At 47.2% G+C, this 11870-nt stretch overlaps 1 protein-coding gene across 1 annotated transcript in view; it reads left to right on the top strand.

Annotated features, from left to right (window-relative positions):
• The first annotated feature begins 10183 nt into the window (after positions 1-10183).
• SLC28A1 (solute carrier family 28 member 1) overlaps positions 10184-11870 on the top strand; it is a 46716-nt gene continuing 45029 nt past the window's right edge. Inside the window, 1 exon segment of the mRNA XM_007445639.1 lies at positions 10184-10204. Within this exon segment, the coding sequence (XP_007445701.1) occupies positions 10184-10204 (21 nt within the window).

The raw sequence follows: 11870 nt of genomic DNA, 5'->3' as shown, positions 1-11870 counted from the left end.
GCAGGGTGGAGGAGTGTCTCTGTGCCTGGGAATTAGGACCCCTGCCCCTAACCATTAGCTCTTGACCCTGGGACTCCAGCTCTGGGCCTCAATATAGGCTCCCAAGGAATTGCTGTGCTCGGCCCAGCACCCTGGGCCCTTCCTGAGAACCCTTCCTTGAGGCCTGGGATGGGGTGGGTCTGGAGCTAGCCTGCTCCCCTTGGAATGCAATAAAGGCAGCAACTGTGTATCTTGCTCGCCCTTATCTGGTGTGGCTGTAGGTATGTGGGGTCAGGGTCCTGTCTCCCCAGGCGGTTCTCTGAAGGCATCCTGCAGTCCTTGGACCTACTGGAAAAATGAATCCATGTTTTGGATCCTAGATTGGCATTCAGCCTCAGCCTTCTGTGGCCACAGCTAGACAGTCTGTGCTTCTTGTACTAATGGAATGATGGCTTGTGCCCCTTATGAGTGCGCTGAGGCCTTTGGAATTGCTCATTCATTTGGAAGAGGAATGCAAAGGAAGGAACCCAGGAAGGAAGAGCAGAGCTGGGGCTCTGGGGAAACGCCCAGTGTCTTTGGCTGCCTCCACTGGGGCAAGACCAGCCCGGGGGAAGACCAGCTCCTGCCTCTCAGCTACTCATTGACTGTTTCCTGCCTCCCAAGCTGCAGAGGCTTCTCATTCCCAGCCCCACCCCATCACCCAGGCCTTTCCTTGCCTGACCTTTACCCCACTCCATTTGACATTTCTGACTTCTCTACCTCCTCTTGTGCTCAGGTGACTCTGCCCACTTTTTCCTCTTGCTCCCAACTCTCCCAGCCTGCATATCCAGATTGCCTTGGTGAACTGAGAGCTGGTATATTGTTGATTTTTTTATTCATTCATCCATTCATTTGGCAGACATACTGAGCAGACTTACTTTATGCCAGACCCTGAGCTGACCACTGCTGGGAGGCAAATATGCATGAGGTGGTCTCAAAAGAGGCGCTTTCCATTAGGTTTCTTGGGTTTTGAGCAACAGAAATGGACTTGGACCTTCATGGGAAGGGTGTTGGGGGTAGTTCACAGAACCAAAGGAATAGCTGAACAGTTGGCCTTTAGAAGGGCAGGAGCCAGGGTAGCTCCAGAGCTTGCCTCCCAGGAGCTGCTGCCATTGGCTCCAGTGGGTCTCCCTCCAGTCAAGGTTCAAATTCCTGTCCTGGAGCTCAGGGCATCGTGGACTGGGAGAGAGGTAGTTTTCCAAAGGATGGGGATTCTTACCAGAAGAATGGTGGAGGGTGGAAGGGTAGAAAGGGCTTGGCAGGCAACCACAGAAGATACCCTCACACACACACACACACACACACACACACACACACACACACACACACACACACACACACACCTTCCCATCTGATGCACTACAACTCTCTTACATACAACCAAAAGCAAATCGCTCTCTGCTTGGGGAGACCATTCAAGGTAATAGTCAATGACTAAGTCCAGGGGTAATAACCAGGGCTACCATTCTCCAAAGTCCAGTGTCACTAACGATAGTCTTCCCTCTTTTATCACAATCTCCTTTTGAAATTCTGCAACCTGTGGAAATTATATAACCCAACAAGAAGGGAAGTATGAATAAAGGCTACGGTCCATTTCTATAACTGGTCATGAGAACTAGTATTTATGACTAGGGATTTTTTTGCCCTTTGGAGTGACCCAAATCTTCAGTTCCAAAGTCGAGTTCCTAAGCGGTCCTGCCTGTGTGGCAGGCATTAGCCACTGGACATGGCAGTACCAGGAAGCACTTTAGGAAATCCCCATGTCCATCTGTACCCTGCCCCCTTTTTAAGTAGCCACAATCATATTTTCCCTTGATAGAGTTAATCATCCTAGCTACTCCTACGTGTCACTATATTTACTCGTATCCTAGATATACTCCTATCCTAGCTATGTGTGGCCCAGAGGTACAAGCAACCTGAGATGGCCAGGTGCCTAGGCTTCTAATTCACTTGAATCATTACTATGAATTTTTGAAGATATGTTTTCTTGGGAACTAAAACCTCTATACCAGTCTGGTCCTAAACCTCAGATATGAGAAACGCATTGAGATGTAGTGATAACTTGCCCCTCTTCACCCTGCTTCCTAGCCTGTAGGAGAAATAGCACCATGAATTGGTTGCCAGTTTGGAGCTTATGCTACATCTTGCAGGCCTTACCCAACCTTGCAAGGTATTGTTTTCAGCTGGTGCCGTAGTTGAGTTTTCAACAAACCATTTCACCATATTATCAGCTAACTGCTTCTAGACTTTGGGGATCCTGACAAGATGAGCAAAGGCCATAGGCATCAACCCATTACTTTGCTATAAAGTGTATTCCCTGGTTGAATGCAATATGTGGGGATACCGAAATGCTGTTTACAACAGTTGATAATTCCATGGAATTTTTTTTTTTTTTTTTTTTTTTGCGGTACACGGGCCTCTCACTGTTGTGGCCTCTCCCATTGCGGAGCACGGGCTCCCGACGCGCAGGCTCAGTGGCCATGGCTCAGGGGCCCAGCTGCTCTGCAGCATGTGGGATCTTCCCGGACCGGAGCACGAACCCGTGTCCCCTGCATCAGCAGGCGGACTCTCAACCACTGCGCCACCAGGGTAGACCAATTCCATGGATTTTGATGGGAGAGGCATGATGGGTAAGGAAAGCAAATCCAAATCCAGAAGAAGGGCCCCTAATGGTCAAGATAAGTTCCTGCCCTGTTAAAGCCATAGCATAAGTGTAGACTGAGGCGAGCTCAGCCGTAGGGCAGGAGGAGGCATTATGGGAGAGTGAGTGATGCCCACACACAGCTTGCCTGTGCCTCCAGAACCCTATCCTGGAGCATTCACCTAATGATGGTGGCCATGCCTGATTTTGGCTGGGTAGATCTGACAACCCCTGTTCATAAGGGCTAGCATGGCCACCTGGTAGGCTGTAGCCAAGCAGTTAGACTCCCCAGAGCCCAGTAGCAAGTCAGAGGGCTGTGTGTCAAAAGGATAATAGTTACTTGTTGGCCAGCGTATCACTTGATTCCAAACTCTGGGTTCTCCTGCCATATTTTTTATTTTTTTTATTTTTAATTTTTAAATTTTTTTAACATCTTTATTACCGTATAATTACTTTACATTGTTGTGTTAGTTTCTGCTGTATAACAAAGTGAATCAGTTATACATGTACATATGTCCCCATATCTCTTCCCTCTTGCATCTCCCTCCCTCCCACTCTCCCTATCCCACCCCCTCCTGCCATATTTTTTAAATCAAGACTTGTCACAATCTCCATGTGGCTCCCCAATATGCCACAGACAGATCCCTCAAGCACCACTGGCTCTGCCAGGTCATGTGGCCTCGTGGCAGAATCATATGTGCTAAAAGGCTTTTCCTGCTGGAGAGCCTTCACTTGCTCTGCGCCCTGCCCAAAGCTGGCAGTCTTCTGGGTCAGTCAGTAAATGGGTTGGAGCAAGATGCCCCAAACTGACAATTTTGCCTGGAATTGGGCCTTAGTGGTAAGGAATTCAAAATGTAGGAATTTGTCCTACATTAATGGAGGAACTATTCTGACCTCAACAGACCCCTTGATCCCCAGGAACTTTATTAAAGGAACAGACATTTGCATTTTCACATGCTTTATCTCCCACCTCTGACTCACATATATATGTCTTACCAAAGCATCTTGGGAAACTGTTGATCTCCAGACCCTATCAGCATGATGCCATCAGCGTGCTGGAACATCGCATTGCTGAGGTCAAGGTCCCTGTGAGGCAGTCTGTGGCACAGAGCTGAACAGCTAAGATAATATATATCATTCAGCAGGACAGCAGTGGAGTACTGCTGCCCTGCCAGCTGAAGAGGAATTGCTTCTGATGTTCTTTGCTCATCAAAATCAAGGAAAAAAATGAATTCACTAGATCAAAGGGTTCATACCAAATGCCAAGAGCTGGATGAATTTGCTTTAGCAAGAAGACCATTTCTGGAACAGCACCTGCAATTGGAGTTATCACGTTTTAAAGTTTACAACGATCCAAAGACCTCCTGGTGTTTTGCACTGGCCAGGCTGAGCTGTAGTAGGAATCACTATGACTTCACTCTTAAATCTGATAGTAACACTAATTTCTACAATTCCCTCACAAATACGGAATCACTTTTGATTTACCATTTCGGTCGGGAAGGGGAATTCTGATGGCTTGTGCTTCTCCTATCCTATTATAGTCATTCTTACCCCACTAATCAGAGCCATTGTGTGGGTTATGCGTGTTTCAGAATATATACATTTCAACTGTACACTCAAAATAACCTTTCATTGGCTCTGAGTCTACTAGGTCTACTATGGCGCAAAATTTAGTCTATTAAACATCTCTATGGATTGGGAGACCACGTGCTCCTCTACTGTACCCAGAAATTGGACTTGGCTTGGAGCCAGTGTCCTACAAAACCCCTCTCCCCAAGTCTGAGTACTTTCCTTTCCTTTCCGTTCCCAGATAATTGAACACAGATCCCTTTGGGGAAGGCTGCAAGGAAGGTTAACAGTATGCATCTAAGTGTTAAAATAAGGTTTTTCTTCAAAGATATTTGACTTCCTCTCCCTTGAAAGTCTGGAAATTAAGTGGGAGATTTTGACTCTACCTTGACAGCTGAGGCAGACCTCTTTGCCCAACCAGAAACCTTTGGTTACAGTAGTAACTAGCTGATATCTTAGGCACTGTCTGGTCTTTTTCACTCCTGGGGCCCAATGATTAATTAACCACAGCTAGAGGTCTGGTTTCCATGCCCATGTCCATTATGATGACTCCTCTACTGTGTTCCTTCTCTCTATCTCTGCTGCTGAGATCAGGAAGTTCATTTCATAGGAGCTCTTCCAACCAGAATTCCAGGCCTAGAGAGGAAAAGCCAGCAGAGCCTCGCCAATTTCTCATGGCAGGGAGTGAGACCATCTTCTGCGTCATGTCAGAGGCCAGAGGGCAGATGGGCTGGATGCATGTCAGGGACCCAATAAAGCATTCTTGTTTCCTGAAATCTGTGAGTTCCTGCCTTTCTTGGAATTTTGGTCTTTTGTTATAATTTAGCATGGGTCAGTATTTAGTCCAGATTTGTATTATCCACCCCCATCTATAGCCCCCCTCCCCCTGCCCAAATGGTAAGAACTGTATCTGGCTGTATGAGCTTCTGTAGAATCTCTGGTGAGTGAGAATATATCAATAAACAAAACCTGAATCAAAATTCTGTTCCGCTATCTTGGTCAAACAGCCTTAAAAAGTTTCCATAAATTTCCCCTATATTTTTTGGCAATGTATATTAGCTAGCTCATACAGTTTCTTCTGGGAGTAACTCTTCTTTTTCCTGATTTGATTCTGCCTCTTATCCCCTGGGTTATGTTGACTGTGGATTCTGGTTACTGGCAGACCAACAGTGTTGTGTGGGACAGGGTCTGGGTCTCAGTTTTGTACCTTGATGTTGTCAGTACCCCTGAGCTGATCACACTCAGGGAGCCTGTTTCATTCATTAAACTTACAAGGAAGTGGAATTTTCACACTAAAAACCCACCTTGCTAATTTTTTATGAGACATGTAACCATCCAGAAGACTGGACACTTTACCTGACAAGGGAATTCTTCCCTTCTTCTGAAAGGAGAACTTCAAGGGAAGCCAAATTATCAGAAGGTTGTTTGAGCTGAGAACAGACAGACCTCAGTTCAAATCCACCTCTACTAGCCATGTGAGCTTGGGCTTGTTGCTTAAGCCCTTGGAAGTGAGATGCACGTGAGTGATTGGAGCTAGCTCCAGGTAGGAGTGTTAAGAAAATTCAGCTGAGTAAAGATCTAATTGGCCTTATTCATGAATTGGGCAGCATCGCATCTGGCAAGTATCCATAGAAAGGAGCTCTGAGGAGGTGTACAAAGTGGAAGGTTTTTAAAGGCAGAAAGAGGGTGGGACCATAAAGTCATAAAGGAAAGAAAGGATTATCTCAGGCAAGGTCATCTTCCCTTGGGGGAAAAGGGGAAGTCTATCATGCAGATGAGATGACCTCACTGTGCTCATCAGGTAATTCCAGATTGATTGGTTAAAGGTTGCATTCCTGGGAGTGGCTGAAACTGTAGTAGAGTCTTGGTTTGCTGTCCTAGGGACAAGTGACTCCATTTTGTGCCTGTTGTTCCTTTTTCTAATAGAGGCATCCCCTACTGACACCCAGAGGTCCTGGAATCCATGAGGCACTGTCCTCAGACCTCAGAACTGATGTGGTTCAGAGATGGCTCTTTCCTATTATTTCCAAAGGGCAACGAGAGATAGCAGCTACCGTCTACTCAGCCTCAGGGGATGCATCACGAATGAAGATGAAGGGCCTTCATGCATGATGTATGGAGTAAATAACTCGAACGAGAACCCCCATCTCAGGCCAAGGAATCTGCTTAAGATGCATCAGGTGTCCTACTGTGTAGACTGTGTCACTGGCAGAGAAATTTCATTAGGGCTCTTGTTTTCTAACAGGGCAAAGTGTATATTCTTGGAGCAGTTGGAGTCAAATTATTCAGATTATGTGGCTGAGTGCCCATTAAATCAACCCCTGTGGAATTTGTGCTGGGTCTTACTTAGGAAGTTGCTCAGAGACACTGTATCCCTGGTTTCGTGGAGTCTGACTAGAGAATATAATTCACAGCCATTAGATCTAAGTGTGGGCCCAGAATCCATCCTGCCTGCCAAGCTGCGAGACACTGGTGTTTCGCCCTTCCTTCAAGGTGGGGTGGCTAACAACATCTCCACCCCACCCCTGAAAACCATCTTTCCAGCTCTCGTCCCGTGGGAAACAGTCAGTACTGCCTCCTGACCCACAAGCTGGTCAATGATTAGCCCCTGGGCTGGGTCAGGCTCTCCACGAACCCCAACAGGCATAGAAGTGACGGGACTGGGACACAACCTTTGAAAGAGGGAACCTTGCTCCTAAGGACAGTGGCATGGAAAGCAGTGTCTCACAGTGAGGCATGATATAGGCTTGGCAGGCCCATGCAGGAAGGAGAGTTGGTGCCAGTCAGAGAGGAGACCGTGCCTTGTGTCCTGTGGCATGATGTTACTGGTGGAAGCCCACCTGGGTGGAGGGAAGCAAGCTGCACCTGGAAAGTCTCAGTGTCTAGATGTGACACTCAGAGGCGTTCATTTTTGTTCTTCCTGACCATTGTATTTAGCTTGTGATGCCCATTTGTCAGCACCTCCCCTATGACACTACTGGTCTGTGGTAGATTCATTTGACCGGCTCCTCCCTGGAGGCCTACAGCCCTCCTCATGGAAATTTTTCTAAAAATAGCTGGCTTTGCTCTAAGTGGGTGCCACATCAGACCACTGCCCTGACAGAGGGAAAAAATGGAACAATCAAGGAACTATCTTTGCCTATATATTTAACCAGCTTATCAACTGTGACTCCGTATCAGGCTCTGGGCCAACAAGGCAATGGAGATCCAAATTAACAGCTCCCACAGCCCCTGCCAATGGCTGGCAGGAAATACTGTGCCTCCCAGAGGAGGATATAGCCTTTGGTATAAAACCCACAAAAGCCACAGATATCATCCTTGAATCACGTCATTCACAGGATGACGTGAATTAAGACCTACCTTTGTGGAACACCTTAACCTGCTTCAAACTGAAAAAGGAAGCATCTCAACCTCTCATTATATAAAAAGCTAATATGAGATGGAAAGGCAGGAGGGATAGAAGGTAAAACGAAAACAGAGACAAGGGAAATACACTTCACATTGTAGCAGCCAGTTAAATATTTGGGAAGAGTGATCTCTTAGCTGTTTGGGGAAAATCCCCCTGCCTGGTGGCCATGGGCCCTCATGGGCATGGGGCCAGGTGTCTTACTTTACCAGCCCTTCACTGTTGCTGAGATAGATGAACCCCCAGACCCATTCTTTCATCTTGTACTGGATAATGGCCGTTTGTGCCCATCTGTTCCCAATGAATAGAATGGGTCAAGGGGTGGACTCTAGCAGGAGACGCTGGGATAGTCACGGCAAGTAAGCTGGGGCAGGGGAGTTTGGCCTTTTGGGTGTTTGGAGTATTTCCTTCCTCTGTGAACACCTGGACTTGCTGTATAGGTGCTAGAAGAGCACTGTGCTCTCAGTCTCGTGAGGGTCCCTTCTTACGGAAAGTGTGTAAGAGTTACAAGCAGAGGGCATACACGTCTAAGATATTTCCTCAGTTTTTTTTTTTAATAAATTTATTTATTTTTGGCTGCTTTGGGTCTTCGTTGCTGCGCGTGGGCTTTCTCTAGTTGCGGCGAGCTGGGGCTACTCTTCGTTGCGGTGCACGGGCTTCTCATTGCAGTGGCTTCTCTTGTTGCGGAGCATGGGCTCTAGGCACGCAGGCTCAGTAGTTGTGGCTCGCGGGCTCTAGAGCACAGGCTCAGTAGTTGTGGCGCACGGGCTTAGCTGCTCCACGGCATGTGGGATCTTCCCAGACCAGGACTCAAACCCGTGTTCCCTGCATTGGCAGGCGGATTCTTTAACCACTGCACCACCAGAGAAGTCCCCTTTCTTCAGTTTTTGTATTTTGCTCTGTGTCATCAGAATTTGTACACTGTTTCTAGTTTAGCATATTTCTTCTAAAACTATAAGAATCCCATCTTTCAATGCCCCAAATGAGAAAGGAACCATTGTATTGAATGTCCTTTCCGCTAACTGTCCAGGTGTAAGAGAGAGAGAAGCAGGTTTGGGAAAGAGGAATGACAAGCTCATGCTCATGGAACTTGACCAGGGAGGAGCCTCTCTTTTTAGTCATTGCTTGGACACATGAATAGTGTGTGATGAAAAAGGCCTTATCTGTGAAGAGCCAAGAGGTGAGAGCAGGCAAAATTGTGAGAAGAAAATAAGGGGACTGTTGAACATCCCTTCTGACGAGGTCTGCCTCTTACAGTTCTGAATGTTTCACTCACCTCTTGTAAAAATATCCTCTTCATTATATCAGAGTATGGCAAGGAGAAGGGACTCTCTACCACTCAGACCAAGAATTCCCCTGAAACAGGAGTGGCCCCAGAGAACTGAAGCCAGAAACAGGTAACGGGTTGCCTCTGAGGAGTGGGACAGGGATGGGAGAGGTGGAGCAGCCTCCTCATTATAAATCCTTCTAAGTGCTTCTGTTTTGTTTTGATTGGAAGGGGGGAAAGATACAAGATACACACACACACACACACACACACACACACACATTGCTATATATATATAGCAACGTGCAGGCCTTTTTGTTTGTTTGCAGTTTCACATATTTATTTTTGGCAGGAAGGAAATCATTGCAAACCTCTTGACTGACAATGTTCGCCCCCTGGAAACGTGCACATTCCACATGTAGTATTTCCCCAGTGATGCTGGATTGTTTATCACATTCAAATGTCCAACAGAAAACCACGACTACCCAGACACCAGCATCTCCACCACTTGGTGGGTGGTGGTGTTAGTCTACAGGGAAGCTCCCTGGAGAATGGAACAGGAACAGACACTATCAAATCTACAGTAAAATAGGAACAGAGGCAACCACTTGATTTTGCACAGGTAAAGGCAAGCACTTCAAACCATCCACTCTTCTTGAACCCGGGCATGCCAGCTGTCCATCACAGCACCTTTAAAAGCAGAGGCACAAATGTCACAAGTGTTTGACCATAGGGCTGTGTGGTTCTGGATTTCTTGAGAAAACCATCTTTAATATACAGCGTTGTAAAATGTTGCCAAGTTATAGATTTACAGATTTCCTTTTTTATACAAGTTCAAATGCTGCAACTGTGACAAGTCTGTGTCATTATATATATATATATTCCTTGCCTCGCTCTGCTCTGGACCTAGCACCCCGCCCTGGCTCAGTTCCAGGCCTCACTGTACCACCCCAGTGAGATCGTCTCCTCAGGAAACAGGCCACAGGGAGTCAAGTGACACGCCAAGGTCACACAGCTGGATGGGGCACAGCCAGGACCCATGAAGTCCTCCAGCTCTTGTTCTTTCCCTGGGGGCTCATCCCAACCCACCCAGCCTCCCAACCGCCCAGCCTGTGGCTCTCAGCCAAATTCCACGTGAAAAGAGCGCTTGGTTTCTGGGGGCCAGGATCGCTGCTGACTGCCCCTCCTTCAGGGCAGGAGCAGGGGAGCAACACAGGGTCTCCCGGCCTGGAGGAGGGGAGCAGTGTGTCCAGACAGCCCTGAGATGGGACCTGTCACAGCGATGACACCGGCCAGCCTGATGGTGCCAGCCTCTCTGCCAAACACCTCACCTGCATTCACTCATTTAATCCCCATCAATATTTATTTATGAGGTAGGTACTATTACCCAACGTTTTATAGATGAGGAAACCAGTTAACTTTCAGAGCCAGGACTGAATCTAGACCTTTGGGTTCTAAGGGTTCATTTCAAGACACACAGCCTATTAAATCCTCGTTTGAGAGATCAGGGCACACGAAGATGTCAAGGCTCTAAGGTGCAGCGTAGGGAATGTTTTGGAACAAGTTTGGCTCCTCCTGGATGTGTTGTGCCTCCTGGCTTCTCTCTAGGCAACAAGAGAGGAGGGGGAGGAGAGAGGAGAGGGAGCAGGAAAGGGGGGAAGGAGGGGAGGAAGAGGTTAGAAGTGGGCAGAGGCAGAGAAGCAGGTACAGTCCCGTCTGCCCTTCACTGGGGCTTGATGAGGCCCCCTGCCAGGGCAGCTGCAAGCCCATCCCTGTGGAGGCTGCCCATGGTGGCAGGTGTTCTGCTCAGGATAAATCAGATGATGCCACAAACGTTTAGTTTATAATCAAGGCAGCACACAAGCCTCCAAAAGAGTGAGTGGGGCACAGTGTGGATCTCCACCCAAAAGAGCAAATTGCAAAAAAAGCTGGTATAGTATAAGCCTCTTTTGTAAAATGAATAACCTAAAAGAGTATTCACTTACGAAAAATGTCTGGAGAAAAATTCCACAAGATCAGTGGTGGTCATATCTGGAAGGCTCAGATTAGAGGGATTTTTAACTTCCTGTGTTTTGTATATTTCTGTAATGTTTAAATGTTTGCTGATGCATGTGTAATACTTTGGTAATCAGAATGACAAAAAAAAATGTTTTTAAAGAGAAGGGGTACCCCCCCACCCTTCATCCATCATGGTTCCCAAACTTCCAAAACAACCAGCCTGTGCTGGTAACTCCGCCTCTGTGTTACCAGGAAGTGTTTATGCATCATAAAGGACTTTGTCCTGAGTGTGTATGATTAATTATTAAGGAGATGTTGTCAACCCTGTCAGATAAGTTTAATGTTTAGTTTGAGGACTGAAATGTTAAAGGCTTTGTCCATTGACTTTGCACGCTGTTGCTTAGGTGTCAGTTAAAAAGCGATGGAACTGGGCTTCCCTGGTGGCGCAGTGCTTGAGAGTCCGCCTGCCGATGCAGGAGACGCGGGTTCGTGCCCCGTTTCGGGAAGATCCCACATGCCGCGGAGCGGCTGGGCCCGTGAGCCATGGCCACTGAGCCTGCGCGTCTGGAGCCTGTGCTCCGCAAATGGGAGAGGCCACAACAGTGAGAGGCCCGCATAACGCAAGGAAAAAAAAAAAAAAAAAAAAAAAAAGCAATGGAACCAAAGGGCAAGCTGTGATTTTGTTTTGTTTTCAAGACCACTTAGACCTGAAACACTTTTACTATTTATGGCAGTACACTGCATTCCTTATCTTCAAGCTCAGGAAAATAGGTTGCCGTTATAATTACTGATCCAGTGAGGAAAGGGAGACCGTGTAAGATGCAAAACGAACGATAAAACACATGATCCAAAAAACTGAGTAGCACTGATGGCAGGTGGAAAAGGAGGCCCCAGGAGGGGATATGGGGAGAGTGAGAGTAATAAAGCTGAGCTTCCTGGAAGAGGTGGGCCTGTTTGGGAGCAGGAAAGAG

The sequence above is a fragment of the Lipotes vexillifer genome, unplaced genomic scaffold, assembly GCF_000442215.2.
Source record: "Lipotes vexillifer unplaced genomic scaffold, Lipotes_vexillifer_v1.1 scaffold2822, whole genome shotgun sequence".
In the NCBI taxonomy this organism is placed as follows: domain Eukaryota; kingdom Metazoa; phylum Chordata; class Mammalia; order Artiodactyla; family Lipotidae; genus Lipotes; species Lipotes vexillifer.
Note: the sequence above shows the minus strand (reverse complement) of the source record. Positions and strands in the feature narration are given on the sequence as shown.